This window comes from Nipponia nippon, unplaced genomic scaffold, assembly GCF_047370975.1.
Source record: "Nipponia nippon isolate SJK-2023a ecotype South Korea unplaced genomic scaffold, ASM4737097v1 scaffold_2, whole genome shotgun sequence".
Classification (NCBI taxonomy): Eukaryota; Metazoa; Chordata; class Aves; order Pelecaniformes; family Threskiornithidae; genus Nipponia; species Nipponia nippon.
This window is the reverse complement of record NW_028262336.1, coordinates 10,652,939-10,676,632: the sequence shown is the minus strand read 5'-3', so window position 1 is coordinate 10,676,632 and position 23,694 is coordinate 10,652,939. Positions and strand designations below refer to the sequence as shown.

At 37.0% G+C, this 23,694-nt stretch overlaps 1 protein-coding gene across 4 annotated transcripts in view; it reads left to right on the top strand.

The window, feature by feature from the left end:
- CBLB (Cbl proto-oncogene B) overlaps nt 1-23,245 on the top strand; it is a 137,081-nt gene extending 113,836 nt beyond the window's left edge. For 3 of the 4 annotated variants that reach the window (XM_087757278.1, XM_087757279.1, XM_087757280.1), the window contains exons 14-19: nt 5,213-5,356; nt 9,887-9,975; nt 10,073-10,204; nt 11,507-11,644; nt 13,937-14,056; nt 19,381-23,245. In XM_087757278.1, coding sequence (XP_087613404.1) covers nt 5,213-5,356; nt 9,887-9,975; nt 10,073-10,204; nt 11,507-11,644; nt 13,937-14,056; nt 19,381-19,643 — 886 coding nt within the window. In that variant the 3' untranslated portion in view covers nt 19,644-23,245. The remainder of the gene's footprint in view (nt 1-5,212; nt 5,357-9,886; nt 9,976-10,072; nt 10,205-11,506; nt 11,645-13,936; nt 14,057-19,380) is intronic. The other variant, XM_087757282.1, reaches the window with a different exon arrangement.
- Nucleotides 23,246-23,694: the final 449 nt, after the last annotated feature.

Below are 23,694 nucleotides of genomic sequence, written 5' to 3'. Positions count from 1 at the left end.
TGTGGTCCATATGACTTCACACTTATTTGCTGAAACAGAGTTTGCTTGAGGCCTTAGAAGATTAAAGCTGTTGTCTGCACTAGCAAGTAGTGCTCTGCATAGGACAGAAGAGTTGATAGTAAGGACCTGGTGTCTGTACTGTACATGTTATGGGGCAGCAGTTCAACTAGCTATAGTCTTGTCCCATCAACCTGAACGGTCTTTAGCAATCCGAACATAGTAGGGGCACACTTGGAGCCTATCATGTATTTTGGTTTAGCCTGAAACGTATTCAAGTTGCGCACTCCTCGGTGCAAATCAAAGCATGGTAAGTGGGGAGATTAAAGGGATTCATTTCAAAAGCACAGTCCTGGTCCAGACTGAAATATATGGGCTGCAAGTTCATCGTGTCTAAGTTCTGTGAATCAGTTTACCAGTAAATGATGGAAGGTGAACCTTTCCCTGAAATACTCCTAAATAACTGTGTGATCTTGGTTTCCCTGGAGTTCTGTTCACAACTAAGCTGGACATTAAGTGGCTCAACAAAAATGAATTCTCACATCTTTTCCTCTTTTGCCCGTGGTGCTCAGTAGGATAAGAGAGATTGACATCTAGTCTTCTGTTCAACAAACCAGAAAATACAAAGTCATCACTTACCAGAACGACATTCTGACTTTCAATTTTAAAATATTTCTGCTTAAGGAGTAGGAAGGAGAACTAGAGAATATATAAATACAGTGTACTGGTCAGTTTTGTAGTCCTCTGTACACAAATCTTCTGAAGGTGTAAGAGTGTGAAGTTTTTTAAAGTGTAATTACAGAAAAATTTCACCAGCTTCATAAACAGGTGCCTAAGTGTTTCATGTCTTCACTTATAATGACAATGTTCATCTGCTTAGTTATAAAAAACTGTAAAATATTTGTCTATTTATCTTACTAGATGTTTTTATTTAAAACTACAGAGTTAGTCTTAGAACAATAGAAATTTAATAAAACAATGTGATCTTGAAGAAATTTCAATAATCATGCAGAAAATGGGATAGAAATCTAGCAGAACAACGCAAAAGATGTTTGGAGTCAAATATCATTACAACTGGAGTAAATTGGAAGAGCAATATGATTTTTTTAAAATATGAATTCTGAAACCTGCTGAATATTTTCCTTACTTTAAAGGTAGGGAAAGAGAGACTTTACTAGTGTGAAGGTCTTGTCTAAGGCTACACAGTATTCAGAAGCGGGAGACTTGGAACTTATGTCTTTAATAACAGCTCCAAACCAGTAACAATTTCTCAGCAGTGTAATAATGTTGGGAAATTGATTTTAGCATATGTGTACACGCTGGTATCCTGTGAATAAAGGTGTAGCTTTGTTATAGTGCAAGTAAGGTTCTTGTGTCTACTGAATAAATAAAAAAAAAGCGGGGCAGGAACCGGGTGAAGAGGGGAAAACTTTTTTTTTTATTCCTTGAGTATACCAAATTTATTTAGTTTGTAAATTGTCAATAAGTAAATCCTCCAGCTTTCCTGTCTGAGAACTGTTTTTATCAGGAAGTTGATAAGACCAGCTATTATAATGCTGTACTTGGTTCAGGTGATGATCAGGCTCTCAGTTACTCTGTAGATTTCCTTAAAAAAATTAACTTAATTCACAGTATTCCAGGAATCAAAATCTCTCCTATAACCAGCTTCAGATAGGGCCTTCAGAGAAGGGTTTTTTTGGTTATTCTTCCCCTTTGAAGAGGTCTTCAAACAATACTACCAGCCTGGTTTGGTCAGTATTGGACATTCAGTGTTGGTCAGTATTGGACAACCAGCACGGGTTTATGAAAGGGAGGTCCTGCTTGACTAACCTGATCTCCTTCTTTGACAAGGTGACCCCCTTAGTGGATGAGGGGAAGGCTGTGGATGTTGTCTACTTGGACTTTAGTAAGGCCTTTGACACTGTTTCCCACAGCATTCTCCTGGAGAAGCTGGCTGCTCACGGCTTGGATAAGTGCACTCTGCGCTGGGTTAAAAACTGGCTGGACAGCCGAGCCCATAGAGTGGTGGTGAATGGAGTCAAATCCAGCTGGCGGCTGGTCACGAGTGGTGTTCCCCAGGGCTCAGTGTTGGGGCCGGTCCTGTGCCATATCCTCACTGATGATCTGGATGAGGGGATCGAGTGCACCCTCAGGAAGTTTGCAGATGACACCAAGTTGGGTGGAAGTGTCGATCTGCTGGAGGGTAGGAAGGCCCTGCAGAGGGACCTGGACAGGCTGGATCGTTGGGCCGGGGCCAACTGTATGAGATTCAACAAGGCTCAGTGCCGGGTCCTGCACTTTCGTCACAACAACCCCATGCAACGCTGCAGGCTGGGGGAGGAGTGGCTGGAGAGCCGCCTGGCAGAAAAGGACCTGGGGGTGTTGGTTGACAGCCGGCTGAACATGAGCCAGCAGTGTGCTCAGGTGGCCAAGAGGGCCAATGGCATCCTGGCTTGTATCAGGAATAGTGTGGCCAGTAGGACCAGGGAGGTGATAGTGCCCCTGTACTTGGCACTGGTGAGGCTGCACCTCGAGGACTGTGTTCAGTTTTGGGCCCCTCACTACAAGAAGGACACTGAGGTGCTGGAGTGCGTCCAGAGAAGGGCAACGAAGCTGGTGAAGGGTCTAGAGAACAAGTCTTAGGAGGAGCAGCTGAGGGAGCTGGGGTTGTTCAGTTTGGAGAAGATAAGGCTGAGGGGAGACCTTATTGCTCTCTACAACTACCTGAAAGGAGGTTGTAGCGAGGTGGGGTTGGTCTCTTCTCCCAGGTGACAAGGGATAGGACGAGATGGCCTCAAGCTGCACCAGGGGAGGTTTAGGTTGGATATTAGGAAAAACTTCTTCACCGAAAGGTTAGTCAGGCATTTCAACAGGCTGCCCAGGGAAGTGGTTGAGTCTCCATCCCTGGAGGTATTTAAAAGACAAGTAGATGTGGTGCTCGAGGACATGGTTTAGTGGTGGACTTGGCAGTGTTAGGTTAATGGTTAGACTTGATGATCTTGAGGGTCTTTTCCAACCTTAAAGATTCTATGATTCTGTGATTTCTGGCCTACATAATAATATTTCAAACATTGCCATCTGCAGAAGCCAGCAATTCAATTTGTGATTATTTTCAAAAAACACAGGCTTATATATACCTATATATATATACCTATATATATATATATATATAAACACATCCAGAACGTGCTGGATTGCCATGGAAGAATGATTGCACGTCCAACAGAAATGAGGTTTATTCTTTGTGGGCCTTTCAATTGTCTGCCTCAGAATACTACAGAGTTCTCATTGTCCTGGTACATTTTACCTTCTGTTCTTTAAATGGCTGCACAGCAGTGACGCAAACCTCCTGTCCATCTAAGAAATCAAAGATGGAAAAAGCAATTTCACACCGCATTGCTGTGTGAAATTTTGTTCCCTCTACAGAAGGTGGTTGAAAACCGCAATATAGAGTTTGCAGTTCAGTGCCATAAATCTTCTTTCCCCCTGTCTTTGGCTAGTATGTCTTTGCAAAAGAAGTTGGATTCCCATCTTTTAGGAGCTTGTTTCTGAAGCCAGAAGTATATTACTGGTTGAAGGTAAGTGTGTCTGGGAAGTTACAGGTATCTAGGGAGCTCTAGACTTTGAATATATTGAAACAAAAGCAGAACATCTGCCCCCTTCTTTCACTGTTCTTTTTCTTTCTCCCTTTATTTATTTATTTATTCATTCATTCATTTAGTGACTGGCTAGTACTCATGGTAGTTAGTTATTCAGTTTTGTTCGCAGAGTATCTGGATGTTCTGAAGTCATGTGGCATCATCTCCCGTGAATAGTGAAAGACATATGTTTTTCCTTTGTGAAGAAGTGTGCTGTGTGAGTCAGGTGCTGCTTGTGTTACAAAAGTGAGGAGATAGGCCTGGCCTGTCATTTCAGCTCTTGCCCCTATGATAAAATCAAACTAGACCCCAGGAAGACAAAGTATGTCCACTCCCTTCTTGTTTTTCCTTGTAGTCCTTAAGAACTTCCCTAAACGATATATGAAGTAGATGTATCTTATAATGTAGCATGTAGTTCAGCTCAGGGGCCATTAGTCATGCTTTCAAGCCACAAATCAAAATGTCTGTGGATGCATTGCACATCTTTATTCAAGGTCCTCCAGCTGGTGGCTTTTTGTGGCAAAGAATAAAGGTGCTATTTACTGCATAATGTAATATCCAAATGATTTTTAAAGTTTTACACTCATTGCTCTTCATGTTCAGCTAGTTTAAGAATCAAACTGCTGTTTGTGGTTTTCATGTATGATCAAGCTGAAGTTAAATTAAGTCCTTAATGTAAGCTTTTGTATTTCAGATGTTTTGTGAGTTTCTTATTTATCTTAAATGTATTGGAGTAATTGCTACAAATGGAAGGGCTCTATGTATAAAAGAGTAGATGACGTTGATTGCTAGACCTGTAACCTAGCTAGTTATATTTTATGAAGGCCAAAAGATATGTTGAGCTTGTGAATATCTAACAAAATTACTTTCCCCAGGCTGCTCATTAAAATTAAATTTTTGCCCATCATTTTCTTTACACTCATATAACAGAAAACCAGATACTGGGAGTTAGTTTTTCATTTTAAAACAAATCTCATATCCAGCAGTATTCTCCACGACAGAACTTGTTACCTGTAAATGGAGATTGTAAAGTTTACCTCTTTCCTGGGCTTCCACTGCTTTTGAGAAGTGATATAAATCACTGTCTGGGAGTACAATTAAAGGCAATTATTGTTTGAAGTAAAAATAACGTAAAGTACAGGGAAATTCTGGGAGCTCGGTAATGTTCTGGCTGGAACAAGACCTCACTGAAAGGGTGAATGTCCGCTGCCTCATTGAGCCCTGCTAAATACTATTTGCCCTGAATTAACTTTTGTTTAGTTCTTTTGGTAAGTACAAACAGGTTAAGCCTTGTAAGTGCCTATTTAGTACTCTAATTCTTTGCAATTCTGTGTTATGTTCTGCTTGCTTAAAGTAGCTGTTTAACTCTTAGAAGGTCATCTGCCCTTTTCTCTATGCATTCTCAGTGACACAAAAGCCAGTAACCTTACAAGTTTTAGTTTGACTTGGTGTTTTTACCTTATGTGTAGCAGGTGTGTGTTAAGGATGTTTAAGCTAAAGAAGAGTATTTTCTGTATGATACTGAGGTCAATTATGTAACAGTTGAAGCAAAATTGATCTTTTTCTCATCTCCTTAGGTGCCCCGTTCCTTCAGCAAATTCTCTGTCTGATAAATCAAGGGATCACACAGATGATGATGATGAATACAAAGTTCCTTCTTCACATCCTGTAATACTGAGCTCACAACCACCTCATAGTCATCATATAAAACCTCTTGCTCGGTAAGGTCATTTAGCAGCCTTGAAGGCAACTTACAAAAGTTCCTAAATTTAACTGGATTCAGCATTTATAATGATGGTTGAGCTTGCCTGCCTTCTAAAATGTCTTATCTTTTCAAGCTTGGATTACTTATGCCTCTGTTTCATTTGACCACCACCACCGTCATAAAGCTGTGAGGTTCACTTTGCTGTGTCTCTGTTGTGTCAGAACCGGGTATTTTTTGCTTTTGAATACCATTTCTGCAGCTGATCCTTTATTCCCTTAGGTTGAGGTTTTCAGAACTGACCAGGAGATTCAACCCCCACAACTCTTGCAAATTTAATTTTTAGGAGAATTGTGTGACTGAAATTCCCAAAGTCAGCTTTGAAAATCTTAAACTTTCACATTTTATATAATTCATTTTAGAAGCAATGCAGTACTGAAAAATACATACTTTTATTCTCTTTTTGTCCCATGTGTACTATGTCTTCTTGGCTTTTTGAGCCTGTTTCACAGTATATTTTCTTTGTGCTTCTCAGGAAGAGAACCTTTTTTAAATTCAGATGGAATAGATCTCTTTTGCTTTAAAAGTGTTCTAAAACAGTATCTCCAAACTGTCACAGTTCTGAATTGTTAATGGATTATGGCAAGGAGATTTGGAGCCAAGAGACATGGCAACTAAAGGCTGTGTCATGCCTGGTGAACTTCTTGGTCTTTGACTCATAAAAAAAATCTGAATGTCTGGAAGTAAGAGAATAAATAAGTCTTAGGAAAAAGAAGGGCCAATTCTCTACTGGTCTTGTAGGTAAAAAGTATAATATTAAAATCAAGTATTGATCTAAAAAGTTCAGACTCTTCTGCTATTAAAGAAATGCAGTGACATATTGCCATTGTTTTCTCTTTCTGTCAAGATGTGATGTCAAGGACCCACCATCAGTAAAGCTTTACATGTCTCTCATCCCAAAATTAGCCAACTGCAATTTTTAGACCTCTTTAATCAGACATTTAGAACAGGTGGGGATAAGGTCATAGTCTGATCACTCCTTGCATGCAGGTTAAAAGTTCTGTCTTTATTAGAAATGCTGATCCAGACTTCACTGCGTAGATGTGAATGTTATACAGTTGTCTGAGCTTTATTGGTCTTGAGTACTTCAAATCCTATCTACCCTATGAGACTTTAAAAAAAAAAATCAATGATGAACAAAACTCTCAATGTTGGTCAAGCAAAAAAATGGGAAGAAAAAAAAAATTCCAAGGTCCTAATCCTTTTTACCTATGCCATTTTTTATCTGAGTGTGTTCTGCTTCTGCATGGAAATGTCTTTCTGTACCATGCAAAGGCTGAGTTGCTCGCATGACTAGTTACACGGGATGTAACCTTTCTTAGGCAAGGAGTTGTCTGCAACAGAATAGAGCATCATGTGGATGGATGACCTTGGTTTAGCACCTTCTGAGGGCTATATCTAGGTTATTAAGTAGTTGTCTAGGCTAGTAAGTAGTGTGGTGCAACAGGAGTGGGTCTGTAGAGGGGACCAAGGACCCCACATCCACACTGTATGTTTTGGGAAGTTTTGGATTCAGACTAGCCCTAACATGGTCCCGTGGCTGGAGTACCCTTTAGTAATTGCAGCACATTAGATGAGTTCCTGCAGGTCATCTTTTAAGTTAACATCATCCAGAAGCAATTGAGTCCGCATGCTCTGAGACCTCTCTGCAATGTAAACCGAAGTGCTGTAAGTGGGGATGACTTGTGGAGATTTGTTTCAATCCATAGTGCCAACCTCAACTAAAATGCTAATATTTAGATGCACTCTGAAAGATTCTTCAGAAAATAACCAGCTGGAAAACGAGAAACTTCTCATTTTCCGGTATCCTTCTTTTGCAGGAAAGAGAGTTGAGTGCTTTCAATTGGCTGGTACAGGATTTCACCAGGCCATTAAAATTATTAATAGAGGCTGTAGATGGAAAGCTTTCAGTTTTTCCTAGTTTTTAGTTTATTTTTAGCTAGCGTGCTTGGTCTTCTGCTTATGATGGATGTTTTGGTATTAATCCAGGACTTGCTACAGAGAAAATACCTCAGTTTGCCATTCAGGTTGCTCTATGATTAAAACCACCAATTCTTATTATATATTCTGATAAGAATTTTAACTCGAAACAAACCATTCTCCTAAGCATTAAAAAAAAAGAAAATCCTATTGAATATTTGTGTATGAATATATATGATGTTCCATGTGCTTAAAATGCCTCCTTTTAGCTAATGTCACTGCTTAGATGTGAAAGCTGAAGATAAAGCTTTCAAAAAGAATCTTGATTCTCGTTGATGCTGTATTCTTTTGATGCACTTCTTTTAATCTCATGGGGAGGAGAGTGCCAATAAAAGCTTAACTTTTCGGTATTGTTTAGTAAAACTGTTAACAACTTTTTTTTTTTTTTATTGTCAAAATTTTTAGCACCTTTCAGTTCTGTCCCCCAGTGTCACTTTCTCTTATCTCTTTCCTAAGTGTTGCTTCCTCAGTTCTTGGATAGCACTTAGAGTTTTCAGTAAACTAAAGAGCCTACAAAACTTCTTCTGGATGTTTTGTCATTTAGGAACTATGTCATTCTTCCATCCTACCCCTGAATTTGTATGAGCTCTAAGACTTTTTGCTCTTTTACCAGTAGGTACGACAATGCTAAAAATATTGCAAGAATAATACAAAAAATGATTCACAGTCTTATTTTCTGGCAGATCAGTTGATTGTCTGGTTTGTTACAGCTGATCATCTTTTCTAGGTATGGGGCAAGGTCAGCAATAAGAAATGGAGGGGAAAGAATTTCAGCATTACTAATTAGGCTACTATTAGAAGAATGATACATTATTACACTCACTATGTTTTCCTAATAAAGCTTTTTCCAAAAGGAAAAGAAAAGGACAGAAGGCTTGTTAGTACTCATGTGCTGCCCTTTTTCTGGTGTTTACTGTTGATGTGAACAGGTATTTCAGCATGATTTGTAAACTGATCACTTAACTGGGCTCATTATGACCTGAAGACTTCTGAAGTGCTGCCATGTTGAGTTATCTTAGTGCCTGTGGCTGGTTAGATTATTGAAAATGCGGAGTAGATTCAAATTAAAGTAGAAAATTTTCTTAGCTATTTAGTGTATATGCTGAGGAGTCAAAGGAAGTGTTGCATCCACTGCCTTTGAGAGATTGAACCAATCTAATTTCAAAGATAGAAGCAACACTTCCTCTACCACTTCCCTGGGGAAATTAATTCATAACAAAATAGCTCTTACCATTAGGTTTTTTTGTTTTGTTTTTTAAGTCTTGTAATTATTCTTACATTGATTTCATTACTCCTAGTTAGAACTCTTGGGACCACAAATACAATTTCACTTCCTCTTTCCTGTTTATATATTTTAAATGATTCCAGACCTTTATTCATCCCTTCTTTCCATATGGCCAAAGCTGATAGGTTTATTAATGTTTGTACTATTGGTAAAAACCCAAGATTGGAAATTTTAGCTGTATATAGCTCTAGCAGATTTGCCAGTATTTAATGATAATGGTGCATGGTGGATTGGGATTGTTATTTTTAAGCTGGAATTGTTTAGCGTGGTGACCTTTTTCCAAAGAAACTCTCTGGTTCTTTCTGAATATGCAGGGTCTGCAGTTCCAGTGACAGGAGTAATTTTCCAATTCTTTCACATTTATTTAAACAGTATTTAAAATTATGAAAAGGCTTTTGTTCTGTGTTTTTTCCCTGCAGTATTTGAACGGAGTCATCTTACAAAAATAATCTTCAATATTTTTTCTGACAAGATTATAGGCAACTTTGTACTGTTTGGTTTAGATGATGATCATATTTAATTTGATACTATTGTTTAATTTTGAGGGCATAATATGCTTCTGTTTTAAAAAATTAGTAAACTGTGATAGAAGTATCAGTGAGACTCAGCTTTTTGATACAGAAATGAATAGGTGCATGCAAAACTGCTTTGGGTAGTTCTTTTTTTTTTTTTTTTTAATGTTTGGCTAAGAGTTTAGTTGAAGTTTGTTATTGCTAGTGGTGTGTTGTGGTGTTCTGTTTGGGGATTTTTGTTGTTGTTTTGTCTTACTTTGTTTAATGACTTTTCTGTGTACTTCAGCATGGATAATTACCAAAATCCACACTTCCCGTTACCATATTTCTGCTAGGGAAAATTCAACAGCTGAGAAGGTGAAATAGGATTGAGTCTGTGACTTAACTGTGTGAATAAACGGATGACTTGAGTTCTGAAGTGAGGACTATGTTTAATGTTAGTTCTTCCTCTATCTTGTATTGCAACCTTGAGTAAGTTATTTAAGCCACGTCAGTATCCCACCAAGAAAGCAGTTTAATCCTTCAAAGGAGTTTTATTGATGGTTAATCAGTATCTGCTCTCAATATAAAACGGATAAAGTTTAAAATTGGTGCAACTTTTTGTCTTTCGTTCATTTCTGTATAATGGACTGCCAGCTCAGGTACTTGGTCGTTCTGGAAATTAATACTTGGATAACTGGTTGATTGCTTCCTGTTTAATGTCTGTCTTCAGGGTGTGTGAGAACGGTCAATGTGCTGGAGTAACGAATGGGACACACAGTACTACTTCTGAGATGAAGAAATCAAAACATCCAGAGTTAGGTATGTTTTTATTTTTCACTATTTAGCAAGAAAATTTAGTCTGCTGTTCTAGGGGTACAGCAAGAAAACATTCACTTCTTGTGATTGTGTCATTCAGGAGATGTCTATGATGCACCTTCTGTTCCGGTACCTTTGCCACCTGCACGACCTCCTACCAGAGACAACCCAAAACACAGCTCTTTGCTCAACAGGACACCCTCCGATTATGATCTTCTGGTGCCCCCTTTAGGTTGCAGACTTTTTACTGATTACATTTAATGGTTAACATTGCCTAGATGAACCAAATGCCATATTTATTGAAAAACAACCAAAGTTGAGTATGTTAAGAGTACCAAACAAGCTATGGGCTAAATATTACAGCTGTAAGTCAACATTTGTGTCAGTGACCTGTACTTGGTAACTGTCTGTAAGCCTTCATACAAGACAGACGAAAAGGCATACTAAATCTGTATTTAAGCTATAAAGAAAAGCAAAACCATTTTCCCTAAAATAAATTACAATTTTTCTCCATAATATGAAGTTTGAGCATTGCAATTTAATGCAAGAGTGGAAGGTTTTTCCTATTGTAGCTTAAATAATTCCATTTCTTTTATCAAATGCACAGAAGAATGCCAAAGAGGTGGTGTTTAAGTCAAAGAAAGCTAAATTAAATTAATACGTATATTTCTGGTTTTTTCCACTGTCAAGGGACAGTTCAAAACTCACTGCTGCCTACGATCACCAAAAGCCATCTTTTCCAACCCTGATTTCTGTTCTGTTCTCCTACACAAAAATCAGTGAGCTCTGCATATGTACTGGGGCTGTGCTTGGCCACCACCCACACCTTCACTGACAAACTCAGCTGCATGATCATTAGACTGTAGTGTATGTGTCATCATCCAGTTTTCTGGTTCCATAAAACCTTTTGAACATTTGCCATGTTCCTGCGCTGTACTCGCTCTGGTCCCTGAAGTGTTCCTGAGTTGTGAGAGTACCTAGAATTGAAGGCAGAACAACACATACAAATCACTCTGCTTGGTTACCCTAGTCCTGTCTGCACCACTTTTGTGTAAGGGCTACATTCTTTGCCAAGCCCTAGAAAATTAAGTTTATATCTGGGGTCAGAGCTTTAGAACAGCAGATAAAGATAATACGCAGTATAAATGTAGCAGATTGAAGGTAGTCAGCATTGATGTTTGAATATAAATACTTTTGTTAGCTACTGAAACATAGCTGTTATTCTACAATGATATTCAATGAAAGCTTTCATTATAATACAGTCTTTGCAACTGAGCCACTAAAAGAAAGCTCTCCCTCCATCCCACAAAAGAAACTGAGCACTGCAAAAGGTAGTTCAGAGCATGTTTTAGAAGAGGATTGTGCATAGTAAGAGTCAGGTTTACAATTTCATTACTGGAGTCACTGAACTGCTAGATGAAGCCTAGGAGTAATGGCCTCAGCAGCCAGAGAAAAATAAATTTTAAGCTTCACTCTTTATTCTACAGTTCTTAATAAATTTTTGCTCATCTAATAATTCTTTTCTAAAATGCAGGTGAAGATGCGTTTGATAGCTCACCCCCTTCACTACCACCACCGCCACCGCCTGCTCGGCACAGCATGATTGAGCACACAAAACCTGCTGGCTCAGGAAGCCGACCATCTTCAGGACATGAACTGTTCCTTCATTCAGGTAAGAATACAAAGGAAAGAATGTTTTTTATTTACTTTTCCTTTACTTCAGAAGCTTATCTGTTCTGTGATAAAGTTGTCATCAGGCTTCAGAAGTCTGTTTTGTCTATACTTCATCATGCAAAATACTAAAAAATAGGGGTTTTTTAATGGTGGAGATGAAACAAACTCAGAATATAAGAAGACTTAACTTTTCATTATCGTGAAGTAATGAAATAAGGTCAATATTTTTATACCAGGCTAGACATTTTGGTAGATTGTACTTTTCTAGTAAGAGTTGTTACTTGTTAAGTGCCACGTTTTCTGTTGTAATCTGTAATACTAGTCTGTATCCGTTTGTCAGTTCCATTGTTTTCTATAGTGAAACATAATTCATGGGGTTTATTTTCAAGTTGGAACTTGGGGAAAAACTAGAAAATAAGGGAAAAGGACATCCTGGTTTATTAGCACTGCTGTAAAATTTTGCTGCAAAACTGTATTAATTGTGAACACACTTGCAGGTGCCTGTGGTTCATAACCTTTTTGATAAGTCAATTTTTCGCCTATATCTCCCCATGAATCAGCGACACTTTTTCAGTCCAGTATTTTGCTTGTAAAAGGTATAAAAGCTATCTTCACAATTTACAAATTTTGTCTTTGAGTTGAAAAGTGTTTGATTGTCAAGTTAATTAAGTTGAATATATTTGCTGCTGATGGTACAGATTACAACAGGATTTTTGTGCGTTATAATGCATACCTGTGAAGTGACTCTTTTTTTCTCTGTGGAAGCTTCCAAAGGATGTTGGTGTCTTAAGTTTACCTGTCCCAGGAATATTTTCGGTGATTATCTACCTTGTGGTGTGGTTAGATGTCTTCCTCCTCCTTTCTTAGAAGCCATATGGAGAGGGGTCAATGAAACATTTTGGCGATAGTGTCACAGGAATGCCAGAATATAGATGACAAGCAGTCATGTGCAACTCCATAACAGCCTGACAGGTTGTTGGGCATTTGGCTGACCTTTGTGAATGATGCTAGCTGTGGAGGAAAGTGAGCTAGTTTAGGCTGAACTGGAATGACCTGTTATGGAATGTTTTTATTATTCAGTCCAGCCTGAATGGGTGCCTCAATTGTATCATCTGATGCAGAAACACATGCTGCGCCATTTACTTCTAATGGGAACGGAGAGGAAAAATAGAAGCCCTCACACACAGATGCACACAATGTCGATCTGTGTGCAGTTCCCAGAAACATGCGGAGTTTTAAATTATTAAGCGTTAGTTCCAAATAATCTAAGAAACACCACTGATAGTGTTAAAAAACATTTAATAGCTTTTAATTAAGAATCTGGAAAATGTATCTGCAGCCATGTATTGTTCTTCATATTTGCATAGTGAACACAATCTTACAGCAGAAGTTTTCATTAATCTTGTAAGTGTATATATCTATTTAGGCATACATGGTTGTGTGGATTGGTCTTTTTTTATTCATATGGTATTTCTAAAGCTATATTACGCACTTTGCATCTGTCAAATAAACTGCTGTAGATGATTTATGATGAGTTTTTGATGATTGGTTTCTGTATGAGTCTTGGGGGTGATTTCTCAGCTATCCGTCAGAGCCTGTCAGATTACAATAATAATCTCATCATCAACAACAGCAAAAAGTTGCACTCATACAAACACGCTTGAGTCCAGAGCAGAAGCCAGGTCCAGGATAATAGCCAAAAAAAAAAAAGGGGGGGGGGGATACAGTATGCCAGGACTATATATTTCTCTCATTTTTTAAATTCTGTTCCTGTAATCAGCAGAGAGAACTGAAAAGCATGGTCACAGCCTTTACCAGTCCCTGTAATATTTACCCGTAGCTGGGACTGTATGAATAGGAAATCTGCCCTGCAGTCTTTGTGAACTGCAAAGCATAGAAGTGTTACCAAGCTCTAACCAAACTGAATAGCTGGGATATTTCTAATTGTGGTGCTTCAGGTTTTGCAACCTCTTCCATGCTTTGCCAGCCACAATCCTAGCAGTGTCAGGGTTGGGTAATTGAAAGGTACCTCATGGATGTAAGCACCAGAGCCATGGTCAGTGCAGGATAGACGACCTTTGAGCCATGCTCTTCGTTTTGTCACTTCAAGACATAGTTACATGCCTACTATGCAAGTGTTCAATTTGGATTTATACGTGTGTATGCATTTTTGGATTCATGGCTCCTCTTTCTGAAGGGAGGCTATTTTAAGCCTAGGTTCTATGCATCAGCCCTCCCTCAAATAATAATTCTAATTATTCTAAGGCACCTTTTTTTTCTTTTATTACAGATCCCCATTTTGATCCGATAACTGGTCATGTTCCTTTGCCACCTGCTCGTAGAGTAACTGGAGAAAATGTCAAAACAAATAGGACATCTCAAGACTATGATCAACTTCCTCCCTCTTCAGGTAAGGTAGACAACTGTTCTTGTAGAAAATCAGAACTTTATGAAGCAAAAAAACTTTCATCCATGAAGTCCAATAAGGTTTTTGTCATTCCAGGCAACAAATGGTAATGGTAATATTGCTTTACAAAAATACAAAATCATCAAAGGATAACAGAGATTAAAGTTCAGCAATAAAGGTAGAGGCAACTACCTGTTTGTACGTGTAGATATTATGGCATCAGTTTCACCAGGTGCCAAACTGAATGCTTATGTGTGTTCTAGTGTTCCTTATTTTTTTGAGAAAGGCAGAGATTTTTCTGCCACCTTTAAAGGTCACAAGAGATCACAAGTCCTGCAGGGACCACACGCATCTCACTTCCATCTTTGTTTCATTGCTCCTAAAAAAAAAGTAGCTTCACTCTCTAAAGTATTATTATTTTCCAATCTTTTTTGCTAATATGTTTGTCTGAAGTTCTAAGAAAATTTTAAAATGTTTTTTAATAAAACAGCAAGAACCAAAACCAATTAAAATTCAGTCTTCCATTTGCAAAGGAACAGGTCTAGTAGAAGCAATTCCTCTGCCATAGAAATTGTGCTTACGATTTTCAGGCAACACAAATAATATTTAAAGGAAAGCTACTCAAATTAATTAAAATAATTATAAAATACAAAATATAAAATAAAGTATTACCTGTATTTCAAAGTACTTTCACCAATTTGTAGACAAATTTTCTTTTCTTTAGATGTGCATGGTATATGGGGAAGGGAGAGGATTGTCCCACATGCATCATTTTGCTGTGTGGGGAGTCCACACAAAGAAGGAGCCAAGTGATGCTTTGAACCGTTATTTGTTCTCCAGATAAGAGTGAATTGTGCCTGAAAACTCTTTTCTAATGCATAAAGAAATGAAGCGACTTATTTCTCTAGTCTTTCAGTTATAATGATCATGAGTGTTTAATTGCAACAGTCACAAGTGGAAAAATGATACATTTTTTAAAATTGTAATTATATCTCTCCTTCTTAGGAATATGTAGTTCATCTCTGCTGTGGTATAGGAATGAAAGAATATTTTTTTTCAACTTAAAGTACAGTGGAAATTAAGTAAGCCTGAAGAGTGCTACAGAATTTTTAATGAATAGCACATTTGAGAATTAGTGTGATGCCTTTGGTAAACAGTAGCACTTTTGGGAGGCTACCTTTGCTAATATAACAGTGTTTCTCTTTTTTTCCCATTGTTAGGAAAAAAAAAAAGTTTTATAATGCATGTTTTATATGTGACACTGAGGGATCTATTTGTCTTACAATGTTAACCTGATTTATTTAGGGGATTTTAAATTCTCCTATAATACAAATTATGACAATGATATGACTACCTTTTAAAGCTACGGAGTTTTCCTGCAATTCTTGCAATTCTGTGGTAGAATAATTTTTAATTTTCCTAAATTACTACAAGATGTTTGCTACTTACGATCTTGGAGCGTTCTGATGTCACTTAATAAGTACTTTTCTATCTGTATGTTTCCCACAGCCGTCTTCTAAAACACCCACATGTATCAACCTTTGCTATAAATATCAGTCTAAATCAGCATGATGTACAGCAAGATATTCAATTTAATTTCAATTAAATGAAAACTATGTGATAGATCATGTCATACTCTTAATTGGAAAGTTGTTTTTACAGTGGCAGTAACTCCATAGAACAGAACTGATGAGCTTCAGCATGAACTGATTCACCTTCATCTGTGATTTAAAAAGACAATGTAGAGATGTAACTCTATTCAGAACTTTTGTTTTTGCATTTATTCTGAACTAATCAGTTCACTTAGGAAATTCTTCATTTCAGCCCTTTTGCATGGTGATTCTTTGAACTAGCTGGAAAAGAAATATAGTTCACTCTCAAATCTAATTATAATTTAGCCACTGGCTCCCTAGAGTAGCATGGGGAGTCCTTTAACTTCTATGCTTTGGTTTGACTGTTTTTAAGATTGCTGTCATGATGTTTAACTGAATCGTTAACACATAATGAGAAATTTATTCTAATTCAGCAATGTATTTAGTATTGAACACTTAAGAAATAGTTCTCAACTGTGCACCTAACTATCCCAAAGGCATAGTTTTTCAAACTTTTTATATACAACTTTTTAAAATTATTCCAATAAAAGCAAGAGAAGGAGATATGGCTAATAGTTAGCATATTTTACCTAAGCACAGGCAATGATACGTGGGAAAGGTAGAAGAAAATTAGGCCTCTAATATAGATGTCTGCTGTATTTTACTGAATTTAGCTCTTCTGTAAGAAGTGGTTTCAAATGGCTAGTAAAGTATATTTTTCTGCTGCCTATTCACTCACCTGGCCTTATTAAAGCTCTTGCATTCAAATTTAAATTCCTTTACATGGAAATGTTGGGGGGAGGGTGTCACACATTATTTCAGGGTAGATTTCAGTTAACCCTAAGGGGACTAATCTGCTGCAGTAATGCAAAATATGAGTATCATACCTAAGAGCTTGATGGACCAATACGTGCAGTTACTCCTTTCTCACTTTCTCCCTGCTCTGTAGTTCCTTAGTACCGATGTCCCCTGGGTATGCTTTGTTCCTGTACCCTAGTTAGATTAGCTGTAGCTGCTTGCCACTGCTTCGCAGAGGGCCTTGCACCACGAGCCTTCGTGACCTGGTTCTCTGATGCTTCTCAGTCTGTTGGTGAAAGACCATAAAGGAGAAGCAGCAAGGGAAGAAAAGAAGAGGTCCATTTCACAGCAGAGAGGAATAGACAGTTGCCATCGTTACAAATATCCCTCTCCCACTGTGCCACAGAGCACTCACCTTACAACTTTTCCCGCACTTTTTAAGCATATATTAAATGAGCCTGTTTCTGCCTTTATGCTAATCCATTACCTAAGGGTTAAATCTAGTGCTGCATTACAGAAATGCGAGTGATAGAGGAAGCTCCTTGCTGTAGAAACTGTTAATTGAATTACATAATTAGAAAATCTATTTGAATTTTTAGTTAAGCATCCACGGTGGCTGAAACATCAGAGAGGATGGGAGGTTGGGAAGGAAAGTCCCGCTCTAAATACCTCTATCTCAGTGTCCAGATGGACATGCAGCTTAGGCTTAGTATCTTTAAGCTCAGGATCCGATGTGGTACCCAGCTTCAGCTAAAATTTTATGTGGATGTGAAGATATTGAAAGAGATGTCAGCGCTTAAAAAAATAATAATGGGAATTGAGTTAGAGAGAGAAGGCTGAAGATCTTAAAGTGTCTGTGCTATACAGAGATGTCACTATAGTGAGAATAAAATGCCTATGCTGCAAATCTGCTGAGAGAATTAAAAATGACCTTTCTAAATGATGTGATTGCTTAAGAAAGTTTGTTTGGAAGCTTCAGCAAAGTGAAGGTTTTATACAAGAAATAAGCCTATATTAGACTCGGTAGAGCAAAAAATATCTTATGTAGCACACACAGAGAAGGATCTGATCTATGCATAAGCAATTTCTTATGTACTTCAATCCCAGGGGAAAATATAAAGTTTGCAAATTAATTTTGTTTCATCCTCTATAGAAATGAAGTCCATAACGAAATGTGCATATTAAAACAGTTGGAAATGTTTGTGAAAGAAAACTGATTGTTTTTAACATGATACACCATTGTTTTAATATATTCTTCTGTTACAGTCTTGAGTTTTCTAAAATAAGTGAAATGAGAAATTTGAATTTTTCTCATTTGGTTTTTAGTTATTAACCACGTTTCCTGAACTATAGTTACTTTCTCAAACCAGTGTGTTTCATGGATCTTCCACACCTTCACAGCAGGTTTGAATCTGCTTCAGGTGTGTTTACTAGAATGCTTAGCATTTATATAATTCTTTTCATCTTCAGAGAGGAAAAAAATCATACCAAATATGAAATAGCCCTTACCATCTGCAGGTTGTGTCATAACTATTTGCAAGGAAAATAGGCAATGAAATTAGAACAAAATTAATCTTAGCCCCTTAGTGTAAATTTTTAATCAAATTACTCTCATCCATTTTTTGTATGAATATCACCATCTTGCGGAAAGTACTATTTGCTTATCTTCTTTGAATTAAGAAATGGAATTAAAATTTATAGCAACACTCATCTGAATGCATGGAAGCGAAGTTGAGAGAAAAATACATCTTGTTTAGACGTTCACTAATGTGAACTATTTTCACTCATCTGAAGTGTTTAATGCACTCAGTTGAATTACAGTTCTTTCTATCCAGTGTTGTGATAAGTTAGCATCTTGTAACAGCGATACTAGAAATACAGCATTCTTTCATCACTAAAAAACTGCCTCTGAAGTACTTAACACTGCAAAATGCCAATGGTGTCAGTGTAAGTAAACAGGAAGCATCACAGCCAGAAATTCCTCTAATTTATCTGTCAAAGTCACTGTTGATGGAACTTTTTAGAACTCTTTTTGAAGGATTAAAGACTTTTTTTTTTAAATACTTTGCTCTTGAAAGTGTTTTCTGCACTATGCCTGCTTGTATTTAAGCTTCTTATTGTGGAGTCACTGAGGATAAAGAGGTTTCAGTAAAGTACCAACTTTACTTGAGCACGAAACTCTTGACTCAGAGAAGATTAGCAAGATTGAATATTAGCTTTTTTCATCAGCACATTATGATTCTTAGCACCAGCATTAACTGTGAAGGTAACCTTTCCGTAAAAGAGGAGGAAAGGGGAGATATTTCCAAAGGGGGACTGGAGAGGAAGGATCGTGTTCTGCTCTCACCGCTGAAAATAATTGGACTAGAGGTTTTTTTGAGAAACCAGTTATTTCTGTACTTCTGCATAGCTGCTATGCATGAAATGGACTGCAACTGACTGAACGGAATCTGCAAGACGTACCAATAAGTGATGGATTTTTCTCCCTCAGAGATATTTGGCTGGATTCCTCTTCTGCACAACTTACGGTCCTGAATAAAATTGTGATCAATTTTTTTTTTTCTTTTTAAAACAGACTAAGAAAAGGTTCTCAAACTGTGGGTTGAGAGCGGAGAGCCTTTAAAATTTTGACTGGCTATTTTCATTATCTTTGCCATTTCATCATGCTTTCTTTTTCTTCCGACTTCGGATAATTCACATTGTAACTTGCATGTTCCCATCATATTAAAATAGTATTCCACTACATTATTTCCATTTTGGATGTTCTTGAGGAATTCAGCTTCTGTCGAATTTTAAAATGAGATAATCAGTGAATTAAAATATCTCTTCATATTTCTTTAGAATTTTACTTTTTAAATTGCTTCATGAGGCTTAGTCTACCTATAACACTGTTTTAAGCCAATTGGTATTGATTTCTGTCTCCTTTATTTGAAACAGATGGTTCACAAGCACCAGCCAGGCCCCCTAAACCTCTTCCTCGGAGGACTGCACCAGAAATACACCACAGGAAAGCATACAGCTCTGACAGTTCCACGGAAAATGTGGATGCAAAAATTGCGAAACTTATGGGAGAGGGCTATTCCTTTGAAGAAGTCAAGAGGGCACTTGAAATTGCCCAGAATAATGTCGACGTGGCCCGTAGTATTTTAAGAGAATTTGTCTGTTTTCCTCCACCGGTCTCCCCACGTCTCAATCTATAGCAGCGTCAAGATATTCTTGGAGCGTGTGAATTCTACATCTACATGTATGGATTGGGGAATGAGAGAAAGAAGAGAATGGAATATTTTTCTTTCATCCTTACTAGAAGGGTGTTTGTTTCCAGCCGTTTATCAAAGGCTCATGGCTGCTCTGATCAAGACTTATAAATATGCTGAGGCTTATGTATTTTTGCTAGCCATACTTTTTTAAATCAGGGTTGAACTGACAAAATAATTTAAAGAAGTTTACTTCCCTAGAACTTTTAATCTGTGAAATGCTTTTTCTTGTTTACAAGTTGGCAAGTTACAGTTTTCTAGTTGACGCCTGTACTTTGTTCCTGTTCATATTCCCGTGTACTTGTGGTCAGTTCTGCTGTAGCATTCCCAACAGTTTCCATGCTGACCACCCCATCAACTAAATCATCACTTTCCAGAAGTTCTGTGTGTTGTTTGTTTTTGGTTTTGTTTTTTTTTTCTCTTACAAGATGCTTTAATTGTTTTTTGCATTTCAGCTCATCAAATGCAAAAAGTATGTGGCCTTCACTACTGATTTTTTTTTTCTTCTGAGATTCCTTTGCTTTTGAGAGAGGAAATATCTGAATGTAAAATGCATTATTCTGTCTCGGAAATGCCTTTTTAAAGGTATTTTGACAGTAATGTTGGGCAGCTTTCTGTTTAACATGAATTCCATGACCTGTAGTCCTCAAGGTCTTTTATACACAGTTTCCACAAAAAAATCCCAACCAACAAATAGAACACTTCATGCAGCAGTGATACTGAGTTCCGACATGTAAAAACTCTTTTGAATTTGAGTATTTGATTGCAAATGTTCAAAAAAGCCAAATGCAAATGATAATACTGTGTTTTGATTACACACTAATGGCACCAGTTCTCAATGACCTATGTAAACTGAGGCATGCCAGTCTAGAAGGAATCTTTTTGAATCATACTGTGGCATTCAGGTAAATTCCAGTTCTAACTTCTGTAAAGTAGAATGCGGTTAATTTTTTGTTTAAGTGATTATCCTGTGGTTCATTGTGGCTTGGATCAGTTTGTATTAACATGGAAACTTTAAATCTTTGATGCACTGTTAATTCCTAATGCTACTGTAGCAATATTTTTTGCAAAGTTCTTTAGTAACCTCCTCCTCTGTATACTTTATTATTCTCAAGTATGTGTTTCATCCCCAAATTCATTCAGTCACTTTCCAGCTGCTTAGTTGAAAATATATTTTTGCTTTACATGGTTAGTGATACTCCAGGCTTTGATGTTTTGTTTTTGAACCCAAATTGATGCAAGCCAAATTAAAAATCTTCCCAATTTTAGAAAAGAGAGAGAAGACAACTCTATTCTTAGTACACTCAAAGTTAAGAGTCCAAATATTTCCAGAATAATTCTTAAGATTGCTGCTTTCTTGTTTTTTTAGGAAACTTTGAAATCTTATTTTCTTGTATTATTATTGAAAATATGAAACCATGTGGTAGTTAGAATATTTTTCACATTTTGAGATGTGACCAGTATATGAGAATTTTCACAGTGTGCTAAGCTGAGTGTGAGGTACGTATTTGTTGTTCCCTTTCAGCTGTCAGTGTTCTCCTTCGCTCAGAGCAAGTGGTAAAAGTTACATCACTAACAGGATCAGATCTCAGCAGCCAATGCATTTGGTTTAAAGATTTTTTAAAGACAGCATATGGCTGAATTGCAGGATTCAAAGTAACTGGGAACACCCAGTGGAAATTACTGTGATATCTCAAAGTCCATCGTTTCATCAAAGAACTTAGTTATTCTTACAACTAATTAAATAAATTATTCTGTAGCATCACAAAGCATAGTATGGATACCATTAACCTGCTTCAGTGATAAAAGATGATCAGGAGAATTCAGGATATAGGGAAGAGCTTCTGTTCCATTTTGATTTAAGCAAGTGATTCTGAGTTTATGTCCTAGAAAAGGGCATTTGCAACTTCCTTTACATGTTCATTCCTTGAGTACAGCTTGTGAAAAGTTTTGGTTGAAGTTATATTCTGTGCTTTTAGTTCAAGTAAATCTCTTTCCTCTGTTTTGGGGGAAAGTTTTGTGTAGTCTTGAACCTTCTTGTTCATTTGCTTTGTTTACAACATCATGCCAGCATTTTAGCTAACTATAAATTCAAAATGATTCATACTATGTACTGGAATTACTTAAATGAGGTTCTAGTATAAATGCCAGCATAGCAATGACAACAGTGAAAAAAGAACACTTTACAAGGATGAGGAAACAATCTGCAGATTGAGTTTTGAAATTTTGAATTGTAATGGAGAACTCATTTTCTTTTTTTATGCAGCAGCTTAGTATAAATGGCAGCCTTATGTTTCAATTAGAGGCTGGAACTGCTGCCTGATAGATTAAGGTTTTTAAATTTTTCCTTCTCCTTTCTGGTTGTGACCACCAGTGACACTTCTTTTTTGTAGTATGTGTTAAAAAAAGCTTGATGAGCAATATTCTGAGTGGTAACTTGAAAAGAGTTCCATTAATCTTTAAATGAGTGTGCACTTCTAAATAGTGGAATGTGAAGACTTATTTCAAACTTGTTTTGGTTAATAGTTTTAAAGTCAAACAGAGCAAAATTGCTTTGCTAGAGTGTTGGTGTTTACTATGCAGGAATTAATAGGCTTAAAAGAAATTAATCTGGCTACAGTCTAGTTCTCTAAACACATAGTTCTCTAAACATACTTTAACCTTTGAAAGACTTAAGGGTTTGAGCCTGGCAGTGTGTTACGCACATATATAACTTTAAGGAAGACCGACTTCAGTAAGAGTGCTTGAATGAACAAAGCTGGTTAAAGTCAGAAGCATGTGCTATCGTATTTCTTCCAATTAAATGTCATTGCAGGCTTTAGACCATCATTCTGATGTCTGTTGGCCTCACCTTTTATCTCTTTTTGGCTAAATTACTGCATTTTGAGCAAATTGGCTGAATCAGAAGTTGAGCAAAGTAAGTGGGCATCAGCAGCATGGATCTTTTCCAAAGACTATGGGTAGAAAGAAATGGAAATCGTGATAAAATAAATGACTTTAATATGATTAGCCATGTTAAGGGCTTGGCTGGAACCCTAAAATGGCCACCGGTAAAATTTGTTAATGTTCAGTATCTCGAGAGTGCATCTGGCACAGTTTTTTTCATAATGTGAATTTAGGAAGTTTTGTACCAGGATCATTTCTCCTGTTATATTTCTCTCATTTTCAGCTTGAAGCTTTACTTTGCACTGATGACTCTGACCTGAAAGCATTTAAATTTGTATGTCTAAAGCTTGACAAATTTTGAAGCAAATGAACACCGTATTCTACGCAAATTCAGGTACCACCTGTTGACCTGGAATTTAGCTCTTTTAGGAATGACTTCTTGAAAAAGGACTTCAGTAGTTTCCATTTTGAAGGATTTTCTTTCAAATAACTATTTTATCTGAAAATGCCTTTTATAAACTTGTCTAACATGTGGCAGACTTAGTGATGTGTTCAATTAATTTATATTTTATTCAACATTCTTTTTAAAGTTTGGTTATTATGTAAGCTCAAGTTCTTTATCTGTTCTTGTAAGGTATTTTATAAAATTAATGTTAACAGAACGTTGGGTTGGTCCGTGATTTTTCAAGACTCTGTCTCTCTGTTATTGAATATTATTACTTTCCATATGCTGCTTTAGAAACATAGCCTATCCTGTGTAGGGGTCTTAGAAACCATTGTTTTGTAAGCCAGAAAAATGAGGCCTTGCTCTAAAATAAGGTGAATCATTGCATTGAGACATTTGCTTTATATCCCCATGCATTACTTCATTTCTAAATTTCAGTAGTAAAAATTTATAATTTGGCAGTAATTTTGGAATGTGCATGTAATAGTTGTATAGCAGAAAGATGATAATCATTAAATATTTAGAATCCAAAGTGGTGAACATATAGTCCGACTGTATATTAATTTACAGGATCCTGAAGAAAATTACAATAAGCTCACACTGATATTTCTTTGACATCCTGTGCATTTACATTCTCAAGCATTGTACTCTTAATGTAAAAAATAT